At 44.8% G+C, this 26,410-nt stretch overlaps 1 protein-coding gene across 1 annotated transcript in view; it reads right to left on the bottom strand.

Annotated features, from left to right (window-relative positions):
- Positions 1-11,863: 11,863 nt before the first annotated feature.
- map3k9 (mitogen-activated protein kinase kinase kinase 9) overlaps positions 11,864-26,410 on the bottom strand; it is a 46,072-nt gene continuing 31,525 nt past the window's right edge. Inside the window, exons 6-12 of the mRNA XM_071366858.1 lie at positions 26,122-26,297; positions 25,610-25,850; positions 18,122-18,250; positions 17,195-17,315; positions 16,787-16,899; positions 14,097-14,972; positions 11,864-13,971 (exon numbers count right to left, since the gene is read on the bottom strand). Of these exons, the coding sequence (XP_071222959.1) occupies positions 13,376-13,971; positions 14,097-14,972; positions 16,787-16,899; positions 17,195-17,315; positions 18,122-18,250; positions 25,610-25,850; positions 26,122-26,297 (2,252 nt within the window). The 3' untranslated portion in view covers positions 11,864-13,375. The remainder of the gene's footprint in view (positions 13,972-14,096; positions 14,973-16,786; positions 16,900-17,194; positions 17,316-18,121; positions 18,251-25,609; positions 25,851-26,121; positions 26,298-26,410) is intronic.

The following is a 26,410-nucleotide window of genomic DNA, read 5'->3' as shown; positions in this document are numbered from 1 at the left end:
TCCAGGGCTGCCTAACCCTGTTCCTGGAGAGATACCTACTGTAGGTTTACATCTATCTAGTCCAGGGCTCTCCAACCCTGTTCCTGGAGAGATACCTACTGGAGGTTTACATCTATCTAGTCCAGGGCTCTCCAACCCTGTTCCTGGAGAGATACCTACTGTAGGTTTACATCTATCTAATTCAGGGCTCTCCAACCCATTTCCTGGAGATATACCTACTGTAGGTTTACATCTATCTAGTCCAGGGCTCTCCAACCCTGTTCCTGGAGAGGTACCTACTGGATGTTTACATTTATCTAGTCCAGGGCTCTCCAACTCTGTTCCTGGAGAGATACCAACTGTAGGTTTACATCTATCTAGTCCAGGGCTCTCCAACCCTGTTCCTGGAGAGATACCAACTGTAGGTTTACATCTATCTAGTCCAGGGCTCTCCAACCCTGTTCCTGGAGAGAGACCCTCCTGTAGGTTTACATCTATCTAGTCCAGGGCTCTCCAACTCTGTTCCTGGAGAGATACCAACTGTAGGTTTACATCTATCTAGTCCAGGGCTCTCCAACTCTGTTCCTGGAGAGATACCAACTGTAGGTTTACATCTATCTAGTCCAGGGCTCTCCAACTCTGTTCCTGGAGAGATACCAACTGTAGGTTTACATCTATCTAGTCCAGGGCTCTCCAACCCTGTTCCTGGAGAGATACCAACTGTAGGTTTACATCTATCTAGTCCAGGGCTCTCCAACCCTGTTCCTGGAGAGATACCTACTGTAGGTTTACATCTATCTAGTCCAGGGCTCTCCAACCCTGTTCCTGGAGAGATACCTACTGTAGGTTTACATCTATCTAGTCCAGGGCTCTCCAACCCTGTTCCTGGAGAGATACCTACTGTAGGTTTACATCTATCTAGTCCAGGGCTCTCCAACCCTGTTCCTGGAGAGATACCAACTGTAGGTTTACATCTATCTAGTCCAGGGCTCTACAACCATGTTCCTGGAGAGATACCTACTGTAGGTTTACATCTATCTAGTCCAGGGCTCTACAACCATGTTCCTGGAGAGATACCTACTGTAGGTTTACATCTATCTAGTCCAGGGCTCTCCAACCCTGTTCCTGGAGAGATACCTACTGTAGGTTTACATCTATCTAGTCCAGGGCTCTCCAACCCTGTTCCTGGAGAGATACCTACTGTAGGTTTACATCTATCTAGTCCAGGGCTCTCCAACCCTGTTCCTGGAGAGGTACCTACTGTAGGTTTACATCTATCTAGTCCAGGGCTCTCCAACCCTGTTCCTGGAGAGATACCAACTGTAGGTTTACATCTATCTAGTCCAGGGCTCTCCAACCCTGTTCCTGGAGAGATACCTACTGTAGGTTTACATCTATCTAATTCAGGGCTCTCCAACTCTGTTCCTGGAGAGATACCTACTGTAGGTTTACATCTATCTAGTCCAGGGCTCTCCAACCCTGTTCCTGGAGAGATACCAACTGTAGGTTTACATCTATCTAGTCCAGGGCTCTCCAACCCTGTTCCTGGAGAGATACCTACTGTAGGTTTACATCTATCTAGTCCAGGGCTCTCCAACCCTGTTCCTGGAGAGATACCTACTGTAGGTTTACATCTATCTAGTCCAGGGCTCTCCAACCCTGTTCCTGGAGAGATACCTACTGTAGGTTTACATCTATCTAGTCCAGGGCTCTCCAACTCTGTTCCTGGAGAGGTACCAACTGTAGGTTTACATCTATCTAGTCCAGGGCTCTCCAACCCTGTTCCTGGAGAGATACCTACTGTAGGTTTACATCTATCTAGTCCAGGGCTCTCCAACTCTGTTCCTGGAGAGGTACCAACTGTAGGTTTACATCTATCTAGTCCAGGGCTCTCCAACCATGTTCGTATGTATTAATCCAGGGACACCCAGGTTGGTTTAATCATTATTATATAGAACAGAACAGTCAGTTGTTATGTACATTCTCCACACTGCATTCCCATTGGATACATTATAGTAACGCATGGAACTCAGTCGATAGTAATGCATGGAACTCAGTCGATAGTAACGCATGGAACTCAGTCGATAGGAAGCATGGAACTCAGTCGATAGGATGCATGGAACTCAGTCGATAGGATGCATGAAACTCAGTCGATAGGAAGCATGGAACTCAGTCGATAGGAAGCATGGAACTCAGTCGATAGGATGCATGGAACTCAGTCGATAGGATGCATGGAACTCAGTCGATAGGATGCATGAAACTCAGTCGATAGGAAGCATGGAACTCAGTCGATAGGAAGCATGGAACTCAGTCGATAGGATGCATGTAACTCAGTCGATAGGATGCATGGAACTCAGTCGATAGGATGCATGAAACTCAGTCGATAGGAAGCATGAAACTCAGTCGATAGGAAGCATGAAACTCAGTCGATAGGATGCATGAAACTCAGTCGATAGGAAGCATGGAACTCAGTCGATAGGATGCATGGAACTCAGTCGATAGGATGCATGAAACTCAGTCGATAGGAAGCATGAAACTCAGTCGATAGGATGCATGGAACTCAGTCGATAGGATGCATGAAACTCAGTCGATAGGATGCATGGAACTCAGTCGATAGGAAGCATGAAACTCAGTCGATAGGATGCATGGAACTCAGTCGATAGGATGCATGGAACTCAGTCGATAGGATGCATGGAACTCAGTCGATAGGATGCATGGAACTCAGTCGATAGGAAGCATGGAACTCAGTCGATAGGATGCATGGAACTCAGTCGATAGGATGCATGGAACTCAGTCGATAGGATGCATGGAACTCAGTCGATAGGATGCATGGAACTCAGTCGATAGGATGCATGGAACTCAGTCGATAGGATGCATGAAACTCAGTCGATAGGATGCATGAAACTCAGTCGATAGGAAGCATGGAACTCAGTCGATAGGAAGCATGGAACTCAGTCGATAGGATGCATGAAACTCAGTCGATAGGATGCATGAAACTCAGTCGATAGGATGCATGAAACTCAGTCGATAGGAAGCATGGAACTCAGTCGATAGGAAGCATGGAACTCAGTCGATAGGATGCATGAAACTCAGTCGATAGGATGCATGAAACTCAGTCGATAGGATGCATGAAACTCAGTCGATAGGATGCATGAAACTCAGTCGATAGGAAGCATGGAACTCAGTCGATAGGAAGCATGGAACTCAGTCGATAGGAAGCATGAAACTCAGTCGATAGGATGCATGAAACTCAGTCGATAGGATGCATGAAACTCAGTCGATAGGATGCATGAAACTCAGTCGATAGGAAGCATGGAACTCAGTCGATAGGATGCATGAAACTCAGTCGATAGGAAGCATGGAACTCAGTCGATAGGATGCATGAAACTCAGTCGATAGGAAGCATGGAACTCAGTCGATAGGATGCATGGAACTCAGTCGATAGGATGCATGAAACTCAGTCGATAGGAAGCATGAAACTCAGTCGATAGGAAGCATGGAACTCAGTCGATAGGATGCATGGAACTCAGTTGCTAGGATGCATAAAACTCAGTTGCTAGGATACTGCAGGGTCTAGATCAGGGGTGTCAAACTCATTCCACGGAAGGCCTAGTGTCTGCTGGTTTTGGGATTTTTCCTTTCAATTAAAAGACCTAGACAACCAGATGAGGGGAGTTCCTTACTAATCATTGACTTTAATTTGTCAATCAAGTACAGCGGAGGAGTGAAAACCTGTAGACACTCAGCTCTCTGCGAAATGAGTTGGACACGTGGTCTAGAGACTGTTTGTATGGTTTTTGAGAACTTACAGATTTAATACTGAAAGAGTCATGTTTGTCAATCGATCATCTTTTAAAGAAGACACAATATATGCTGTGTCCATAGAAAGCAATGCTTAACAGGACATTTTACAGTCAGACTCAGTTCAACACTGGGAGCAGTGTCATTAAGGTATACTCCATCCTTTTCACTTATAACCCCGCTGCACCTGTCAAACCTGCTATATAGCTTAATTGATAGAGCCCCGTTTAAAACACACAAGACACAATAGAAACTTTGTGAACATTTTTAAACTAACACTCGAGAGACATATTTAAAAGCAAGCGAAAACAAAATAAATACAAAAATAAATAAAGAATCAAAATAAATACATTATAAATAAAGTAAAAATATAAATAAATTCATAAAAAATAACTATGACATGCCACCAGGGCCTGTTTCGGTTGGTTTGGTCAGTCAAGACAAAATACAGTGAAGTCCGTCGCAGAAACACAACGGATACATTGAATCCAATCTCCAATCATTTCAACAATAGCTTATGAGACACGTTAGTAATATACAATACAGATGTTTCTCTATGGACAATAGATCCTAGCCTAGTGGTTCCAGACCAGAGCCTAGTGGTCCCAGATCAGAGCCTAGTGGTCCCAGATCAGAGCCTAGTGGTCCCAGATCAGAGCCTAGTGGTTCCAGATCAGAGCCTAGTGGTTCCAGATCAGAGCCTAGTGGTCCCAGATCAGAGCCTAGTGGTCCCAGATCAGAGCCTAGTGGCTCCAGATCAGAGCCTAGTGGTTCCAGACCAGAGCCTAGTGGTCCCAGATCAGAGCCTAGTGGTCCCAGATCAGAGTCTAGTGGTTCCAGATCAGAGCCTAGTGGTTCCAGATCAGAGCCTAGTGGTTCCAGACCAGAGCCTAGTGGTTCCAGATCAGAGCCTAGTGGTCCCAGATCAGAGCCTAGTGGTTCCAGATCAGAGCCTAGTGGTTCCAGATCAGAGCCTAGTGGTTCCAGACCAGAGCCTAGTGGTTCCAGATCAGAACCTAGTGGTTCCAGATCAGAGCCTAGTGGTCCCAGATCAGAGCCTAGTGGTTCCAGATCAGAGCCTAGTGGTTCCAGATCAGAGCCTAGTGGATCCAGATCAGAGCCTAGTGGTTCCAGATCAGAGCCTAGTGGTTCCAGATCAGAGCCTAGTGGTCCCAGATCAGAGCCTAGTGGTTCCAGATCAGAGCCTAGTGGTCCCAGATCAGAGCCTAGTGGTTCCAGATCAGAGCCTAGTGGTTCCAGATCAGAGCCTAGTGGTCCCAGATCAGAGCCTAGTGGTTCCAGATCAGAGCCTAGTGGTTCCAGATCAGAGCCTAGTGGTTCCAGATCAGAGCCTAGTGGTTCCAGATCAGAGCCTAGTGGTTCCAGATCAGAGCCTAGTGGTTCCATATCAGAGCCTAGTGGTCCCAGATCAGAGCCTAGTGGTTCCAGATCAGAGCCTAGTGGTTCCAGATCAGAGCCTAGTGGTCCCAGATCAGAGCCTAGTGGTCCCAGATCAGAGCCTAGTGGCTCCAGATCAGAGCCTAGTGGTCCCAGATCAGAGCCTAGTGGCTCCAGACCAGAGCCTAGTGGTTCCAGATCAGAGCCTAGTGGTTCCAGACCAGAGCCTAGTGGTTCCAGATCAGAGCCTAGTGGTTCCAGATCAGAGCCTAGTGGTTCCAGATCAGAGCCTAGTGGTTCCAGATCAGAGCCTAGTGGTTCCAGACCAGAGCCTAGTGGTTCCAGATCAGAGCCTAGTGGTTCCAGATCAGAGCCTAGTGGTTCCAGATCAGAGCCTAGTGGTTCCAGATCAGAGCCTAGTGGTTCCAGACCAGAGCCTAGTGGTTCCAGATCAGAGCCTAGTGGTCCCAGATCAGAGCCTAGTGGTTCCAGATCAGAGCCTAGTGGTTCCAGATCAGAGCCTAGTGGTTCCAGATCAGAGCCTAGTGGTTCCAGATCAGAGCCTAGTGGTTCCAGATCAGAGCCTAGTGGTTCCAGACCAGAGCCTAGTGGTTCCAGATCAGAGCCTAGTGGTCCCAGATCAGAGCCTAGTGGTTCCAGATCAGAGCCTAGTGGTTCCAGATCAGAGCCTAGTGGTTCCAGATCAGAGCCTAGTGGTTCCAGATCAGAGCCTAGTGGTTCCAGATCAGAGCCTAGTGGTTCCAGATCAGAGCCTAGTGGTTCCAGATCAGAGCCTAGTGGTCCCAGATCAGAGCCTAGTGGTTCCAGATCAGAGCCTAGTGGTTCCAGATCAGAGCCGAGTGGTTCCAGATCAGAGCCTAGTGGTCCCAGATCAGAGCCTAGTGGTTCCAGATCAGAGCCTAGTGGTTCCAGATCAGAGCCTAGTGGTTCCAGATCACAGCCTAGTGGTTCCAGATCAGAGCCTAGTGGTTCCAGATAAGAGGGCATTATACTTAGCAGGCTCAATGAGTTAGCCAGCTAACATTTACATAATTTAGCAGACGCTGTTATCCAGAGCGACTTACAGGAGCAATTATGGATAAGTGCTTTGCTCAAGGGCACGTTGACCATTTCTTTACCTAGTCGGCTCATGGATTCGAACCAGCGACCTTTCGGTTACTGGCCCAATGCTCTTAACCGCTAGGCACCCCGCTGCCCCTAACTTTGTTAAACAACCATAAAAAACTATTGATTTTCTAGATCATTAAAGGTCCAATGCAGCCATTTTTATCTCAATATCAAATCATTTCTAGGTAACAAACTAAGCACCTTACTGTGATTGTTTTCAAATTAAACTGGTCAAAGAGCAATTTCTTAAGCAAGAATTTTGCTAGGACTGTCTGAAAGTGGTCTGAGTGAGGGGCCAAATTAGACAAGCCTAAATGTTTTTTTTTTTTCATCGCCTGGTGATGTCACCATGGAATGCCAAAACGCCATCCCAACGAAACACGCTGATATTTCAGGCGGTCTTTTCAAACAGCTCTTACACTAAATGGGCATTATCATAATTTTCCTGATTTTCACAGTATTATTCCAACCTCATAGTGTGGGAAATATATATAAAACACAGGGGGGGTAAAAATCTCGTTTTTGAATGCACTGGGCCTTTAAGAAAGCTAAACTTATATCTTTGTTTTTGTTGGTTGTAGAGTCAGTTAGCCTTTACCCATTTCAAAGCTTCTCTTCCTAAGAAATAGACAGTATATTTCAGAATATTTAGGCAAGTTAGCTGATGGATCCTGCTTTGTAGTATACCCCTCTGTTTGAGCTTTTGGCATGATAATGAATGCCAAAGAGTTGGTATGATAGCACAAACAGGCTATACAATAGACAGGTTTCACCTTGAAAAACTGTTGCACATATTCTGGTGATAATTCTCATGTATCAATACATACCCGGGCCTCAGACAAAGTACATACAATGTATTTTATAATAAGCATAATCAGAGCAATATATGCAGAGATCAGGGTTGGGGTCAATTCCATTTAAATTCCAGTCAATTCATTAAAGTAAATCAACTTCCCAAATTCCAAATCCTTGTTGAAAAGCATTGAAGAGAATTGGAATTGGAATTTCAATGTACTTCCTGAATTGACTGGAATTGAAAAGGAATTTACCCAAATCCTGATAGAGATATATTTATATCTATATGGTTAAAGCTATATATGTCACTGAAGCACTGTGGTGATGGGCGGTGTTGGGTGGTGTATTTTACTGAAGCCCTGTGGTGATGGGCGGTGTTGGGTGGTGTATTTTACTGAAGCCCTGTGGTGATGGGCGGTGTTGGGTGGTGTATTTTACTGAAGCCCTGTGGTGATGGGCGGTGTTGGTGGTGTATTTTACTGAAGCCCTGTGGTGATGGGCGGTGTTGGGTGGTGTATTTTACTGAAGCCCTGTGGTGATGGGCGGTGTTGGGTGGTGTATTTTACTGAAGTCCTGTGGTGATGGGCGGTGTTGGGTGGTGTATTTTACTGAAGCCCTGTGGTGATGGGCAGTGTTGGGTGGTGTATTTTACTGAAGCCCTGTGGTGATGGGCGGTGTTGGGTGGTGTATTTTACTGAAGCCCTGTGGTGATGGGCGGTGTTGGGTGGTGTATTTTACTGAAGCCCTGTGGTGATGGGCGGTGTTGGGTGGTGTATTTTACTGAAGCCCTGTGGTGATGGGCGGTGTTGGTGGTGTATTTTACTGAAGCCCTGTGGTGATGGGCGGTGTTGGGTGGTGTATTTTACTGAAGCCCTGTGGTGATGGGCGGTGTTGGGTGGTGTATTTTACTGAAGTCCTGTGGTGATGGGCGGTGTTGGGTGGTGTATTTTACTGAAGCCCTGTGGTGATGGGCGGTGTTGGGTGGTGTATTTTACTGAAGTCCTGTGGTGATGGGCGGTGTTGGGTGGTGTATTTTACTGAAGCCCTGTGGTGATGGGCGGTGTTGGGTGGTGTATTTTACTGAAGCCCTGTGGTGATGGGCGGTGTTGGTGGTGTATTTTCCTGAAGCCCTGTGGTGATGGGCGGTGTTGGGTGGTGTATTTTACTGAAGCCCTGTGGTGATGGGCGGTGTTGGGTGGTGTATTTTACTGAAGCCCTGTGGTGATGGGCGGTGTTGGGTGGTGTATTTTACTGAAGTCCTGTGGTGATGGGCGGTGTTGGGTGGTGTATTTTACTGAAGCACTGTGGTGATGGGCGGTGTTGGGTAGTGTATTTTACTGAAGTCCTGTGGTGATGGGCGGTGTTGGGTGGTGTATTTTACTGAAGCCCTGTGGTGATGGGCGGTGCAAAGTGACGTGTAAATTTACTAACATCACATTGTATCAGGATATTTCTGGAAGTGTTCGGTAGTGAAGATGTAGTATGGGTCCCAAATGGGCCCCTTATTGGGCCCTGGTCAAAAGTAGTGCACTATAAAGGGAATAGGGTGCAAAGTAGTGCACTATATAGGGAATAGGGTGTAAAGTAGTGCACTATATAGGGAATAGGGTGCAAAGTAGTGCACTATATAGGGAATAGGGTGTAAAGTAGTGCACTATATAGGGAATAGGGTGCAAAGTAGTGCTCTATATAGGGAATAGGGTGCCATTTGGGATGCAAATATAGAGTGCTTGATACTTACAGAGATCTAACAGAAGGAAGTGTGATTGCATCACAAGCAGCAGCCCATTAAAACACCCAGAAAACATTCAAGAGTGACGAGATACAAATCAATCAAGTGACACGGAGAGAGTTGAGTTTTTTTGCTTGCAGAAAAATAAACATATCACTGAATAAATGGAGAAATAATAAACAAAAAAAACAAGCTTTACATTCATGATGCTGCCCCCAAAAAAGTGCACTTTGTTTAAAATGCACAATCTTACAGAAACGAAAGGAAAAATTGTAAAGCTTTGTGAAGTTATCAGCACCCCTCGGCCTGTGCTGGATCCAAGCCATCGTCCCAGTCAAGAGAAACTCCAGCCATAGCATCAGCTTGTCATAGGGATTTACAGTAAGCACTAAAGTGGAACTGACAACGTTTTTAACAACATGAAATCTCATTACAATCTGTTCAGGAACAATATGACTTATTATTATTTTTTAAACATTTTCTGACAAACAAGCACTTAGATATGGTCATTTTCACGTTTTCATAAAATCATAGAATGTTTAGGAATGACGTAGGGTAAGGCATTTGTAAAAAATTGTATATCGATATAGAGTGGGAAAGCAGCCATGCGTTTTGGACAATTAATAGACACTGCAGTAAATAAAACCTCATTAAAAACACCTGTCTCGTCCAGGACCAGAGTCTATGCAGACCGGTGTGCCACAGCCAATCAGAGCTACAGTAGGCCTTTATGCAAATAAGCCATTTGCCATATGGGCCTGTCATCATTCACTTTGAACTGGACTGTGTGTTTACATGCAGTAGGACCTGCCATCATTCACTATGAACTGGACTGTGTGTTTACAGGCAGTAGGGCCTGCCATCATTCACTTTGAACTGGACTGTGTGTTTACAGGAAGTAGGGCCTGCCATCATTCACTTTGAACTGGACTGTGTGTTTACAGGAAGTAGGGCCTGCCATCATTCACTTTGAACTGGACTGTGTGTTTACAGGCAGTAGGGCCTGTCATCATTCACTTTGAACTGGACTGTGTGTTTACAGGCAGTAGGGCCTGCCATCATTCACTTTGAACTGGACTGTGTGTTTACAGGAAGTAGGGCCTGACATCATTCACTATGAACTGGACTGTGTGTTTACAGGCAGTAGGGCCTGTCATCATTCACTTTGAACTGGACTGTGTGTTTACAGGCAGTAGGACCTGACATCATTCACTATGAACTGGACTGTGTGTTTACAGGAAGTAGGGCCTGTCATCATTCACTTTGAACTGGACTGTGTGTTTACAGGAAGTAGGGCCTGTCATCATTCACTTTGAACTGGACTGTGTGTTTACAGGCAGTAGGGCCTGTCATCATTCACTTTGAACTGGACTGTGTGTTTACAGGAAGTAGGGCCTGTCATCATTCACTTTGAACTGGACTGTGTGTTTACAGGAAGTAGCAACAGTGTGACTTGAGATCATTACAGCTCATTCGCCAAAAAACACAAAATATACCTGAATGGATTTCTGTAAATATGTAAAACAGCACGGGAGTCCTCTTACATTTGTGAACTTTACAGTCCTATTGATTAAACATCCATGAAAAGGTAGGCTCTCTCTCTCTCCCTCAGTTATACACATCATCAACAACAAGATCAACAACTAATGCTAGCCAAAGCGAGATAAGCTCTAATCTAAGGAGGGCACATTAGATTACATTTTTCAGCTAGTTGACCGTCAAAATTGCACCTATAAACGATGGGGAATAGTAGCCTGCTCGTACTTCTGCAGGATGCCTGCCGATGACGCATGCTTGTTCCAACCCACGTTTTGACGTCTGAATGGGAACTTGCCTTCCCACCCATTTGATCTATGACAAGTGCATTTGATTGGCAACTAAGGATGTGTTCGTAAATTGCCTCCAGTGTGTTAGCGTGCACTCTGTGTTCGTAAATTCCGAGCGTTTCGCTCTTCGAGCGTACACTGTACTAATAACACTGGACGCTCTGGCTCAGGGTTGATCCGAGCGTTCCTCACAACCGCAGTCAAGCATCCAAGCTAACTGGCTAACGTTGGCTAGTTGGCTAGCTACTTCCAGACAAACATGAGAGAATACTTCACTCTGACCATTTTACTCGCTCTAGCAGAGCTGGTTAGGATGTTTCCATGTTATCTAGAGCATTAGTGACTAACTGTGCTGCTGGCAACAATTTTTGCCAACGTTTACCAACACCGGTCATATTCAGAGGGTGTTGCGCATTCGTACATTCATCAGTTATTCTGCGCTCTCAGACATTTCACTCAGACGAGAGTGCTCTAAAATCGGAGTAGATAGCCAGAGTGAATTTACAAACGCAAGAGATATGCTAACTGGATACCAGTCATTCAAGTCCAGCATAGCTAGCTAGCGAAGCGATTTATATTTCTTGCTAGCTAACCAAATGACACCTGTATCTCTCATCTCTCGACCTGTGGCCACGGAAAAACGATGATGGGGGGGAAAATGAGGTCACTCACTCCTCCAATGACATGATATCCTCCCAGCAGCTAGCTAGCTAATGTTAGGCCCTGTGTTTTTAACTGGCTACATCAATAGATGCGCTAGCCTATTAGCCACGTTATGACTGATTTGTGATCATTACCCTTGCTAGTTTGATTGTATTGAAATTAGCCTTAGTTACATTCGTCCGTTTTTGTCAACTATTGAGTCATTGAAACTGAAACAGTGTATCCCGAATGGGTGGTGGCAACAAACAACAAACTGTGATTTACAACCTGATAGCAATTTTTTTTGGGGGGGGGGACCATCAGGAAATGTATTGGTGAATTACACTGCTCAAAAAAATAAAGGGAACACTTAAACAACACAATGTAACTCCAAGTCAATCACACTTCTGTGAAATCAAACTGTCCACTTAGGAAGCAACACTGATTGACAATAAATTTCACTGTCAATCAGTGTTGCTTCCTAAGTGGACAGTTTGATTTCACAGAAGTGTGATTGACTTGGAGTTACATTGTGTTGTTTAAGTGTTCCCTTTATTTTTTTGAGCAGTGTATATTAATCATGTATCGAACTGCATCCATCTATTCTGCCCACAATGCCTTAGTGTACGTCATGGAATATTGAGTCAAATATAGTACCTCTTTAAAAATAAAAAAAATCTCTTATAATGTTGGTTTTGTAGCATAAACTGGGAAGTTGATATTTTTTGACTGATATTATGATTGTCTGTTTGTTTCATATCTGCAAAGTAATTAAAATTGGCTGCCAGTTCCACTTTAATAATAGACAAACAGGACCAGAGCCATATATTTAAAGAGTAGGTCCAACTTTTAGAATGTTGAATATTGTTCTAAATTCTAGACATTCAGTGACATAGCATTGTTTAAATATTCTCCATGTAATGTTAATGGGGGAGATAACATGGCTGTTATAGAATGTTGTAGTGTCATGTTAATGGGGGAGATAACATGGCTGTTATAGAATGTTGTAGTGTCATGTTAATGGGGGAGATAACATGGCTGTTATAGAATGTTGTAGTGTCATGTTAATGGGGGAGATAACATGGCTGTTATAGAATGTTGTAGTGTCATGTTAATGGGGAGATAACATGACTGTTATAGAATGTTGTAGTGTCATGTTAATGGGGGAGATAACATGGCTGTTATAGAATGTTGCAGTGTCATGTAAAATGCATCATGATGCAGAAACCTCAATGTCCCAGCTTTCTAAATATATTGCTCCGGATAGGGCACCTGTCTGCAGTGAGAGAACAACTCCTCAGGCTAGACAAAAATATTATTCTGTCGCATGAACAATCCATAGCCTAAGAGCCTAATAGTGGGCCAAGTCCTCCTCCCCTCCTCTGCAACAGTGTGGGCTGGCCCAGTCCTCCTCCCTCCTCTCCAACAGTGTGGGCTGGCCCAGTCCTCCTCCCCTCCTCTCCCACAGTGTGGGCTGGCCCAGTCCTCCTCCCTCCTCTCCAACAGTGTGGGCTGGCCCAGTCCTCCTCCCCTCCTCTCCCACAGTGTGGGCTGGCCCAGTCCTCCTCCCTCCTCTCCAACAGTGTAGTCTGGCCCAGTCCTCCTCCCCTCCTCTCCCACAGTGTGGGCTGGCCCCGTCCTCCTCCCCTCCTCTCCAACAGTGTGGTCTGGCCCAGTCCTCCTCCCCTCCTCTTCAACAGTGTGGGCTGGCTGGCCCAGTCCTCCTCCACTCCTCTGCAACAGTATGGGCTGGGTCTATTTCTAGGACTCTAGGAGAGGTTTCTGTTGGTGTTTTAAGAGAGGATCCAAAGTTAGGACCAGAACCCAGGCTGGTAGCAGTACGGGGACTGGGTTAGGACCAGAACCCATGCTGGACCAAGTTATGGCCAGAACACAGACTGGACCAGGTTAGGACCAGAACCCAGGCCGGTAGCGTTACAAGGACCGGATTAGGACCAGAACCCAGATTGGATCAGTGTACGACCAAAACCCAGGCTGGTAGCACAAGATGGACCGAGTTAGGATCAGAACCCAGGTTGGACCAGAGGAGGATCAGAACGCACACTGGACCAGGTTAGGAAAAGAACCCAGGCCGGTAGCGGTACGGGGAACATTTGGGGAACTGGGACTCTGGTTTGCAGAGTGGAAGGGTTGGGTCCAGACACTGTTCCTCGTCCTGTTGGTCCAGCAGATTGTCCCCCCTCCGCCGCGGGGAGGTTGAGCAGGGTGTAGGGGGCTCCATGGGGGTGGCTAGTACCTCCATGTCTCTGGGCTCCATGTGATGGGTTAGCAGTGGGTGTCCCCTCCTTGGTGAGGGCGTCGGCGCCTCCAGACTGTGTCCCCTCCTTGGGGATGGTGTCGGGGGCTCCAAGGGGGTAGGAAGCACGGTCATGTCCCTGCCAAACTCCACCGTGGGAGGGGTGTCTGTGCTGGTGGTGTGGGCTGGGGACTCTCCATTCCCCTGCCCCGCTCCTCTGCCCCGCCCAGGTGACTGGCCCAAGAAGACGTCGCAGCGTACCCGTGGCGAGGGGCGTGGTCTAACCAGGAAGTCCAGGGTTTTGGGTCGTTCAGGAGGGCAGCGGCGGCGGGGTGTAGGGGGAAACACCAGATTTGGATCTGGCAACCGGGGAACCTGGGATACGTGTTCACTTAGACCCCTGAGACCTCCATCTGTTTGAGAATAGAGAAAGAAAAACAGTTGTAGAACATCTCGGGATATTAAAGACAGGATGAATCAGGCCATATAGCTAGAGCAGATCAACAAGTAACTGTCTGTAGGAGAACAGTGAAGATACCTGTGGTCTCCGGAGTTGCTCTGACAGGTAAAGGAAAAGGGTGGATATAGTTTGGAGGGCAGCGTGTCTTGATGGCGCCGTCGGAGGGGGTCCGGTGTAGACAGCGTGAGGAGGATGGAACGGAGGGGAGATGGGTCGGGGTCAGGGACTGCCGAGGGTGACGCTTGAAGCTCTCCAGGTGTGTGTTGACCAAGGGGTTGAGTGAGGCATGCTGGGGCTGGGGGTGAACAGAGGTGTGGGGCTGGACAGAAGGCTGAACAGGGGCCTGGGGAGAGGCAGTGCGGTAGACCAACAGTTCCTCACTATCAGATCGTAACAGAGACCGCGTAGAATTACAGTCCGACACAGACGACAGTGACAGCAGTGTGAGAGATGACGGGAACAGTCCGCCTCCAACCCGCTCCGTCACCGGGGCAACCGAGTGCTTCAGGGGGCTCTCCTTGTCCCCTCCCCGCCTGAAGAGCTTGCGTGTGGGGGGACTGGTGCTCCGTCTCTGGCCCCCTGTCCCTGTACGGTGGAAGAAGCCCTCCCAGCGAGGTGGCTTGCTGCTCTCCGCAGCCCCCTCAGTCCCAGACCCAGAACCAGTCCCAGGCTGGGCCAGAGTCATCATATTGAAGCCCAGTCCTACTGCAGCCAGCAAGGCCCCACACCCCAGTAGCACCAGCTCTGACCTCCCCCGCCCGGCTTGACCCTTCCTACTGGGGGGCGTGTCCGGGGCCGGGGTGCTATGGTAACTAGGGCAGTACTCCCCGCCTCCTCCTGCGTTACCGTCGGCAACAGGCCCCTCCCTGTGGAAGGGGATGCAGAGGTAGGATTGGCTGGGGGATGCGTTGGCCCCTCCAGCTGGGTCAGTGGTGTAGCAGCAGTCTTCATTCTCTACAGGGAGGAGAGGGTTTCACGACATTACATTATTGTGGCTTTTGATTACTGGCAACCCTTTGTTGCTAAGGTACATGTCCTGACCTATCTCTGTTACATTCTGACCACACCGCTCGCATTGCGTGTGCCAGCGTTGCAAATAAATGTAACACATACATGTTATTCAATCATTGCACCAACACTGCTCACGAGCGTCAAACGTTCTATTTTGGGATGCTTGATGCTCTGCAAGTCCCGCCTCTCCCATCTCCTCATTGGATTTGAGGAGAATAGACCCACGTGGGTGATTGAAAGATGAACTGAGGTTCACACTCCAGTGCAGTTGGTGGTGGTAACGCACCTTAAAGTTGGTTGCCAACCGACATTTAAAGACCACAGAAGAAGAAGAAGCCTGAAGGAGGAGAGATGACTAGAAACTAACTAGGTTTACCTTTTATCTGCGGATTAATTGACGGAGTAGAGAACCTTGTGCATTTCAGGTAAAATAACAACCCAATGTTTATCCCAGGACAAATTAGCTAGCAACAGCAAGCATGTTAGGCTATCAGTATCAATCTTATACCAGTTCCTACCCATCTCTGATAATGTTATTTCAGGCCCTACCCATCTCTGATAATGTTATTTCAGTCCCTACCCATCTTTAATAATGTTATTTCAGTCCTTACCCATCTCTGATCATGTTATTTCAGTCCTTACCCATCTTTAATAATGTTATTTCAGTCACTACCCATCTCTAATAATGTTATTTCAGTCCTTACCCATCTCTGATAATGCTATTTCAGTCCTTACCCATCTTTAATAATGTTATTTCAGTCCCTACCCATCTCTGATCATGTTATTTCAGTCCTTACCCATCTCTGATAATGTTATTTCAGTCCTTACCCATCTCTGATAATGTTATTTCAGTCCTTACCCATCTCTGATCATGTTATTTCAGTCCTTACCCATCTCTGATAATGTTATTTCAGTCCTTACCCATCTCTGATAATGTTATTTCAGTCCTTACCCATCTTTAATAATGTTATTTCAGACCCTACCCATCTCTGATCATGTTATTTCAGTCCTTACCCATCTCTGATAATTTATTTCAGTCCTTACCCATCTCTGATAATGTTATTTCAGTCCTTACCCATCTCTGATAATGTTATTTCAGTCCTTACCCATCTCTGATAATGTTATTTCAGTCCTTACCCATCTTTAATAATGTTATTTCAGACCCTACCCATCTTTAATAATGTTATTTCAGTCCTTACCCATCTCTGATAATGTTATTTCAGTCCTTACCCATCTTTAATAATGTTATTTCAGTCCTTACCCATCTTTAATAATGTTATTTCAGTCCTTACCCATCTCTGATAATGTTATTTCAGTCCCTACCCATCTTTAATAATGTTATTTCACTCCTTACCCATCTTTAATAATGTTATTTCAGTCCTTACCCATCTTTAATAATGTTATTTCAGTCCTTACCCATCTTTAATAATGTTATTTCAGTCCTTACCCATCTCTGATAATGTTATTTCAGTCCTTACCCATCTTTAATAATGTTATTTCAGTCCTTACACATCTTTAATAATGTTATTTCAGTCCCTACCCATCTCTGATAATGTTATTTCAGTCCCTACCCATCTCTGATAATGTTATTTCAGTCCTTACCCATCTTTAATAATGTTATTTCAGTCCTTACCCATCTCTGATAATGTTATTTCAGTCCTTACCCATCTTTAATAATGTTATTTCAGTCCTTACCCATCTTTAATAATGTTATTTCAGTCCTTACCCATCTCTGATAATGCTATTTCAGTCCTTACCCATCTCAGTGAGGCTGGGTACCCCTGGTATGGCAGGGCTGTGTCTCGGTGACCTGCGGAGATTTGGGGCGCTGCAGGACCTCTGTCTGTTCCCCTCCTGAGGGACCTTGATGCTGGTAGGGACAGGAGATAAAGAGCTACAGAGAATCACTAAATAGTGGCATGTTAACTAGCCAATTTGGTATAAGTAAGGTCTGTTGTAGCCTGGTCGTTGTCATGCAAGACAGCACAAACATGTATGCGATCAGGTTAGACCCCCTGGTCCTGCCCCACCCACCCTCCCTCACCCTGCCCCATGCCTGACTCTTCCTCCTTCACCCTGCCCTGCCCTGGTCCTGCCCCGCCCTGGTCCTGCCCCACCCTGGTCCTGCCCCACCCTCCCTCACCCTGCCTCACCCCTCCTCTCACCTCTCATCATCACTGTGTTCTCTGTGTGAGCCCTTGATACGACCTTTCTTCCTGGATCCTCTCTTCTCTTCCTCCTCATCCAACCGGCCCCAACCTTTACACCCCTCTCCTCCTGGAGTCACTGGAAAAACACGGAACAAGACTCCATTTTAGAAGTTCACATTTACAAAAAATACGGAACAAGACTCCATTTTAGAAGTTCACATTTACAAAAAACACGGAACAAGACTCCATTTTAGAAGTTCACATTTACAAAAAACACGGAACATTTTAGAAGTTCACATTTACAAAAACACGGAACAAGACTCCATTTTAGAAGTTCACATTTACAAAAAACACGGAACAAGACTCCATTTTAGAAGTTCACATTTACAAAAACACGGAACATTTTAGAAGTTCACATTTACAAAAAACTAAAAAACATAGAATGTGTTTTTTTGTCATGAGAGCTCTTCTTTGTAAGATGTTTTCATTACACATGGTAAATAAACATTAACTAACAATACATAATGGTTCCAAATAATACCCATCTCTGATGATGATGATGATCTTGAGACTGATTCCCTGACCTGTCAATGTTTTTAATTAGCTGTTTTTGATTTTGTTATACTCTTGTGAATTCTATGGTTTTTACTAGATTATTTGTAGTTTTTCCGTTTTGTTTTGTCTGTAATTTTTGTAATGACTTGGTGCTGCCTATCTTGGCCAGGACGCTCTTGAAAAAGAGATTTTAAATCTCAATGAGCCCTTCCTGGATAATTAAACGTTTAAATGAAAAATTTATAAAAAATACCGAACATGTGCTGAACTGTAAATATGGTCAATGGTCAACCCAAACCTAAGAGGATATACAGTATCAGCTGATTGTAAGTCACCGTCTGCCAAAAAAAAAGGTACAACGTAATGTAAATAGTATATAGTGTTTACGTTGTATGGCTCTGAGGCGCGGTAGTAACGGGGCCTGGGGACTGGTGGGAGGGCTGGAGAGACTGCCCAGTAGACTCCGGCATCGGTCGTGAGAGGGAGAGGCCTGCACGGTGATCTTGTGTTGGAAATCTGGAGACAGAAGAGCACAAACAAATCAAACAAGGTCCATATATACTGTGATTTAGAACTAAAACAATTCATGTAAATCACTGGCTTCATACAGCCTTCATACAGGCTACATACAGCCTTCATGCAGGCTACATACAGCCTTCATGCAGGCTACATACAGCCTTCATACAGGCTACATACAGCCTTCATACAGGCTACATACAGGCTTCATACAGGCTACATACAGCCTTCATACAGGCTACATACAGCCTTCATACAGGCTACATACAGCCTTCATACAGGCTACATACAGCCTTCATATAGGCTACATACAGGCTACATACAGCCTTCATACAGGCTACATACAGCCTTCATACAGGCTACATACAGGCTACATACAGCCTTCATACAGGCTACATACAGCCTTCATACAGGCTACATACAGCCTTCATACAGGCTACATACAGCCTTCATACAGGCTACATACAGCCTTCATACAGGCTACATACAGCCTTCATACAGGCTTCATACAGGCTACATACAACCTTCATACAGGCTACATACACAATGTGGAGCTATATACAGGGAGTACCAGTACCAGATCAATGTGGAGCTATATACAGGGAGTACCAGTACCAGATCAATGTGGAGCTATATACAGGGAGTACCAATACCAGATCAATGTGGAGTTATATACAGGGAGTACCAGTACCAGATCAATTTGGATCGTAGGGATGGTGCCAGGTTTCCTCCAGATATGACGCTTGGCATTCAGGACAAAGAGTTCAATCTTGGTTTCATCAGATCAGAGAATCTTGTTTCTCATGGTCTGAGTCTTTTAGGAGCCTTTTGGCAAACTCCAAGCGGGCTGTCATGTGCCTTTTACTGAGGAGTGGTTTCCGTCTGGCCACTCTACCATAAAGGACTGATTGGTGGAGTGCTGCAGAGATGGTTGTCCTTCTAGAAGGTTCTCCCATCTCCACAGAGGAACTCTGGAGCTCTGTCAGAGTGACCATTGGGTTCTTGGGCACCTCCCTGACCAAGGCCCTTCTCCCCCGATTGCTCAGTTTGGCCGGGCGGCCAGCTCTAGGAAGAGTCTTGGTGGTTCCAAACTTCTTCCATTTAAGAATGATAGAGGCCACTGTGTTCTTGGGGACCTTCAATGCTGCAGACATTTTTTGGTATCCTTCCCCAGATCTGTGCCTCGACACAATCCTGTCTCGGAGCTCTATGGACAATTACTTCGACCTCATGGCTTGGTTTTTGCTCTGACATGCACTGTCACCTGTGGGACCTTATATAGACAGGTGTGTGCCTTTCCAAATCATGTCCAATCAATTGAATTTACCACAGGTAAACTCCAACCAACTTGTAGAAACATCTCAAGGATCATCAATGGAAACAGGATGCACCTGAGCTCAATTTCAAGTCTCATAGCAAAGGGTCTGAATACTTATGTAAATAAGCTATTTCTGTTTTTATAATCAATACATTTGCAAATTAAAACTGTTTTTGCTTTGTCATTATGGGATATTGTGTGTAGATGGGTGAGAAAAAAAGTATTAAATCAATTTTAGAATAAGCCTGTAACACAACAAAATGTCAAGGGGTGTGGCGTCGGTATGATTGTGTGTGTTATGTGTGTGTGTGTGTGGCGTCGGTATGATTGTGTGTGTTATGTGTGTGTGTGTGTGTGGCGTCGGTAGGATTGTGTGTGTTATGTGTGTGTGTGTGTGTGGCGTCGGTATGATTGTGTGTGTTATGTGTGTGTGTGTGTGTGGCGTCGGTATGATTGTGTGTGTTATGTGTGTTGTGTCGGTATGATTGTGTGTGTTATGTGTGTGTGTGTGTGTGGCGTCGGTATGATTGTGTGTGTTATGTGTGTGTGTGTGTGGCGTCGGTATGATTGTGTGTGTTATGTGTGTGTGTGTGTGGCGTCGGTATGATTGTGTGTGTGTGTGTGTGTGGCGTCGGTATGATTGTGCGTGTTATGTGTGTGTGTGTGGCGTCGGTATGATTGTGTGTGTTATGTGTGTGTGTGTGGCGTCGGTATGGTTGTGTGTGTTATGTGTGTGTGTGTGGCGTCGGGATGGTTGTGTGTGTGTGTGGCGTCGGTATGATTGTGTGTGTTATGTGTGTGTGTGTGGCGTCGGTATGGTTGTGTGTGTTATGTGTGTGTGTGTGGCGTCGGTATGGTTGTGTGTGTTATGTGTGTGTGTGTGGCGTCGGGATGGTTGTGTGTGTGTGTGGCATCGGTATGGTTGTGTGTGTTATGTGTGTGTGTGTGGCGTCGGTATGGTTGTGTGTGTGTGTGGCGTATGTAGTGTATGGGTTTGTGTGAGTGTGTATATATAGTGTTGTGAGTGTGTATATATAGTGTTGTGAGTGTGTATATAGTGTTGTGAGTGTGTATATATAGTGTTGTGAGTGTGTATATATAGTGTTGTGAGTGTGTGTGGCGTCGGTATGATTGTGTGTGTTATGTGTGTGTGTGTGGCGTCGGTATGATTGTGTGTGTTATGTGTGTGTGTGTGGCGTCGGTATGGTTGTGTGTGTTGTGTTGTGAGAGTGCATAGAGTCAGTGCAGATAGTCCGGCTAACCATTCAATTAACTATTTAACAGTCTTAAGGCTATTTAACAGTCTTAAGGCTATTTAACAGTCTTATGGCTATTTAACAGTCTTAAGGCTATTTAACAGTCTTAAGGCTATTTAACAGTCTTAAGTCTATTTAACAGTCTTAAGGCTATTTAACAGTCTTAAGGCTATTTAACAGTCTTATGGCTATTTAACAGTCTTAAGGCTATTTAACAGTCTTATGGCTATTTAACAGTCTTAAGTCTATTTAACAGTCTTAAGGCTATTTAACAGTCTTATGGCTATTTAACAGTCTTATGGCTATTTAACAGTCTTATGGCTATTTAACAGTCTTATGGCTATTTAACAGTCTTATGGCTATTTAACAGTCTTAAGGTTAAAAGGCTATTTAACAGTCTTATGGCTATTTAACAGTCTTAAGGCTATTTAACAGTCTTAAGGTTAAAAGGCTATTTAACAGTCTTAAGGCTATTTAACAGTCTTATGGCTATTTAACAGTCTTATGACTATTTAACAGTCTTAAGGCTATTTAACAGTCTTAAGGCTATTTAACAGTCTTAAGGCTATTTAACAGTCTTATGGCTATTTAACAGTCTTAAGGCTATTTAACAGTCTTATGACTATTTAACAGTCTTATGGCTATTTAACAGTCTTAAGGCTATTTAACAGTCTTATGGCTATTTAACAGTCTTAAGGCTATTTAACAGTCTTAAGGCTATTTAACAGTCTTAAGGCTATTTTACAGTCTTAAGGCTATTTAACAGTCTTAAGGCTATTTTACAGTCTTAAGGCTATTTAACAGTCTTATGGCTATTTAACAGTCTTAAGGCTATTTAACAGTCTTAAGGCTATTTAACAGACTTAAGGCTATTTAACAGTCTTAAGGCTATTTTACAGTCTTAAGGCTATTTAACAGTCTTAAGGCTATTTAACAGTCTTAAGGCTATTTAACAGTCTTAAGGCTATTTAACAGACTTATGGCTATTTAACAGTCTTAAGGCTATTTAACAGTCTTATGGCTATTTAACAGTCTTAAGGCTATTTAACAGTCTTAAGGCTATTTAACAGTCTTAAGGCTATTTAACAGTCTTAAGGCTATTTAACAGACTTAAGGCTATTTAACAGTCTTATGGCTATTTAACAGTCTTATGGCTATTTAACAGTCTTAAGGCTATTTTACAGTCTTAAGGCTATTTAACAGTCTTAAGGCTATTTAACAGTCTTAAGGCTATTTAACAGTCTTAAGGCTATTTAACAGACTTAAGGCTTGAGGGTCTCTGAGCCCGTTGGTCTGAAAGCCGACACTCCAGTACCGTTAAGGCTTGAGGGTCTCTGAGCCCGTTGGTCTGAAAGCCGACGCTCCAGTACCGTTAAGGCTTGAGGGTCTCTGAGCCCGTTGGTCTGAAAGCCAACGCTCCAGTACCGTTAAGGCTTGAGGGTCTCTGAGCCCGTTGGTCTGAAAGCCGACGCTCCAGTACCGTTAAGGCTTGAGGGTCTCTGAGCCCGTTGGTCTGAAAGCCGACGCTCCAGTACCGTTAAGGCTTGAGGGTCTCTGAGCCCGTTGGTCTGAAAGCCGACGCTCCAGTACCGTTAAGGCTTGAGGGTCTCTGAGCCCGTTGGTCTGAAAGCCGACGCTCCAGTACCGTTAAGGCTTGAGGGTCTCTGAGCCCGTTGGTCTGAAAGCCGACGCTCCAGTACCGTTTGCCGGACGGTAGCCGAGTGAACGGTCTATGGCCTCAGTGATGTACTGGGCTGTCCGCACCACCCTCTGTAGGGCCTTCCTCTGACACCGCCTGGTATAGAGGTTCTGGATGGCAGGGAGTTTGGCCCCAGTGATGTACTGGGCTGTCCGCACCACCCTCTGTAGGGCCTTCCTCTGACACCGCCTGGTATAGAGGTTCTGGATGGCAGGGAGCTCGGCCCCAGTGATGTACTGGGCTGTCCGCACCACCCTCTGTAGGGCCTTCCTCTGACACCGCCTGGTATAGAGGTTCTGGATGGCAGGGAGTTCGGCCCCAGTGATGTACTGGGCTGTCCGCACCACCCTCTGTAGGGCCTTCCTCTGACACCGCCTGGTATAGAGGTTCTGGATGGCAGGGAGTTTGGCCCCAGTGATGTACTGGGCTGTCCGCACCCCCCTCTGTAGGGCCGTCCTCTGATACCGCCTGGTATAGAGGTTCTGGATGGCAGGGAGTTTGGCCCCAGTGATGTACTGGGCTGTCCGCACCACCCTCTGTAGGGCCTTCCTCTGACACCGCCTGGTATAGAGGTTCTGGATGGCAGGGAGTTCGGCCCCAGTGATGTACTGGGCTGTCCGCACCACCCTCTGTAGGGCCTTCCTCTGACACCGCCTGGTATAGAGGTCCTGGATGGCAGGGAGTTCGGCCCCAGTGATGTACTGGGCTGTCCGCACCACCCTCTGTAGCACCTTTGCGGTCAGGGTGGTGCATTTTCCATACCAAGCGGCGATGCAGCCAGTCAAGATACCCTCGCTGGTGCAGCTGTATAATCTTTTGAGGGTCTGAGGGTATATGCCAAATCTTTTCAGCTGCCCGAGGGGGAAGAGACGCTGTCGTGCGAATGTGGAGTGGACCGTGTTAAGTACTTGATGTGGAGGTCAAGGAATTTGACGCTCTCGACCCGCTCCACTACAGCCCTTTCGATGTTCTCCGCCCACTCTAGTTCCTATGTGGAGCTCTGGTCAAAACTAGTGCACTATATAGGGAATAGGGCTCTGGTCAAAACTAGTGCACTATATAGGGAATAGGGCTCTGGTCAAAAGTAGGGTACTATATAGGGAATAGGGCCCTGGTCTAAAGTAGTGCACTATATAGGGAATAGGGTGCCATTTGAGCAGACCCAGAGCCAGGATAAAGTGATTTAGGGGGCAATTGAAATCGGTGAGAGGGCACAATAGTTTTTTATCTGGGCGGGGGGGGGGGGGTTCTGGCATTGGAATTATATTGAATTCTGTTTATATCACGCTGTACCACAATCAGTACAAATGCCGAGACCATCGAGTGCTTTTGACCAAGAGGTGCCGCATCTGCAGTAATTGAGTATTCCAGCCACTCTCTTCCTATGATCCAGTTGCTATTAAATGAATGTTTTTTTGGGGGGGGATGGGGGGGGCAGAAAACCATGCATCTTGGGTAATAGGAATCTATAGGCTAACCTGGGCTGGCTCCTCTGTTCCGCGATCGTCAGGAACAGTCGGAGTTGGAGGAGGGACTGTGGAGCCATTATCCTGACCACACTTGTGGAAGCCTCCTAGCTGGAGCTCGGCAGCATCATCGCTACCGGGCTTGACGGCGGCCTCGTGGTTTCATTTCTGATATACATCGCGGCTGTGGCAGATTAACTGGTTAAAGCGAAATTGGCGAATAGCCTGTTACAGCTAGCTAAGAGGCTAACTCAACTCTGTTGAAACTTGACCCCGTTCTTTATAAATCTAAAAATTACACGCGGAGGTCTTTCACGTTTTTCTACCACAGAGGAGCACTGTTTTTTGTTATGGAAACACAAAGGACTCATACCTAACCGCCCAGGGGCTTTCCATAGCCCCCCAGTGCACTCTGTCCATGGTGCTGACACAGCGCAGCGGAGATACAGACCAACCTGTCACTCAATCATTTGAACTTTGCTGCTATTTTTATATTGGGACATAAAACTAAAAGTGAAGGGGTTTAAGCCTCTCTCTCTCTCTCTTTCTCTCGTGGATCCTGGCTCTGCATTTGAACTTTTTTGCTATTTTTATATAGGGACATATAACTAAATAAATATAAATATATAACTAAATAAATATAAATATATAACTAAATAAATATAAACAAATAACTAAATAAATATAAAATATAACTAAATAAATATAAATATATAACTAAATAAATATAAATATATAACAAAATAAATATAAATATATAACTAAATAAATATAAATATATAACTAAATAAATATAAACAAATAACTAATAAATATAAAAATATAACTAAATAAATATAAATATATAACTAAATAAATATAAACAAATAACTAAATAAATATAAAAATATAACTAAATAAATATAAAAATATAACTAAATAAATATAAAAATATAACTAAATAAATATAAACAAATAACTAAATAAATATAAACATATAACTAAATAAATATAAGCATATAACTAAATAAATATAAACATATAACTAAATAAATATAAAAATATAACTAAATAAATATAAAAATATAACTAAATAAATATAAACAAATAACTAAATAAATATAAACATAACTAAATAAATATAAATATATAACTAAATAAATATAAAAATATAACTAAATAAATATAAAAATATAACTAAATAAATATAAACAAATAACTAAATAAATATAAACAAATAACTAAATAAATATAAACATATAACTAAATAAATATAAGCATATAACTAAATAAATATAAACATATACCGGTAACTAAATAAATATAAACAAATAACTAAATAAATATAAACATAACTAAATAAATATAAATATATAACTAAATAAATATAAAAATATAACTAAATAAATATAAAAATCTAACTAAATAAATATAAATATATAACTACAACTGAAAGAGTTAAGCCACTTTTTGCCATGGCAACATGCATTCACACACAGAAACAGAAACAAACATTCATACACAAACGCACACAAACAGCTCTTCAATGGGCAGTAGCGCAGAGCCATTGTGGATCCTGTCTCTGCACTTGAGACCCACAGACATCAGCCTTCTGTCCAGTCCTACTGATGAAACACCTACCTGAAGGCAGACTGATCCTGTTCCCATCCTTCAGTTTGAGACGTGAGCGTCTGAACTTGCCCTGCCTGCTCTCCACGCGGGGTTTCTCCTGGTACAGCTGGTGGATGATAACGTTCAGCTCCCTCTCCAGGATATGGATCTCCCTCTCAGCCAGCTCCTGCTCCCTCCTCCTCAGCTCCTCCTCCTGGCTCTTCTGCTGCAGCGCCGCACGACTCAGCTCCTCCTCCCACGACCTCAGCTCCTGGTGACAAGGTTAGAGGTCAGGGGAGATTTAACCATGGCGGGCAGATCTTTTTGTTTTGTGTTTGGGGGGGATTATAGATTACACTACAGTATATCACTACCCCATATCCATAGCCTGGTTCAACAACCATTAAAGTTTGCAAGACAGCACAAACAAATCTGCAACCAGGCTAGATTATCACGTGGCCCCATGTTGTATGATGTGGAAACCGCCACGGCCAGAGGCCTCTGATCTTTTGAAAGCTAACTTAAGAAGCCTATCCCGCTACCTTCTCTTTGACCCTAAGCTGGTCGAACATCTCCTGGATCTCCATCTTCCAGTCGTCCTGCAGGGAGTGGAAGGACTCGACTGGCATCTCGAAGAAACCTGATTCCTCTATAGTTGTCAGCTGATCCAGGATACTGGTGAAGAGAGGTCGCAGGTGGGGGTCTGGACTCCAGCAGTCTGGATGAGAGAAGAAGAAGCAGCAGAAGAAGAAGTTAAAGGTGCCTCCACTTTTTTGGAGGCAGGCCACTCGATTTCGTCTCTGCGTTATATTGGCATCGAACATGTCACCC

Source organism: Salvelinus alpinus, chromosome 25 (genome assembly GCF_045679555.1).
Source record: "Salvelinus alpinus chromosome 25, SLU_Salpinus.1, whole genome shotgun sequence".
In the NCBI taxonomy this organism is placed as follows: Eukaryota; Metazoa; Chordata; class Actinopteri; order Salmoniformes; family Salmonidae; genus Salvelinus; species Salvelinus alpinus.
The sequence above is the reverse complement of the archived record's forward strand: the minus strand, read 5'-3'. Positions and strand labels throughout refer to the sequence as shown.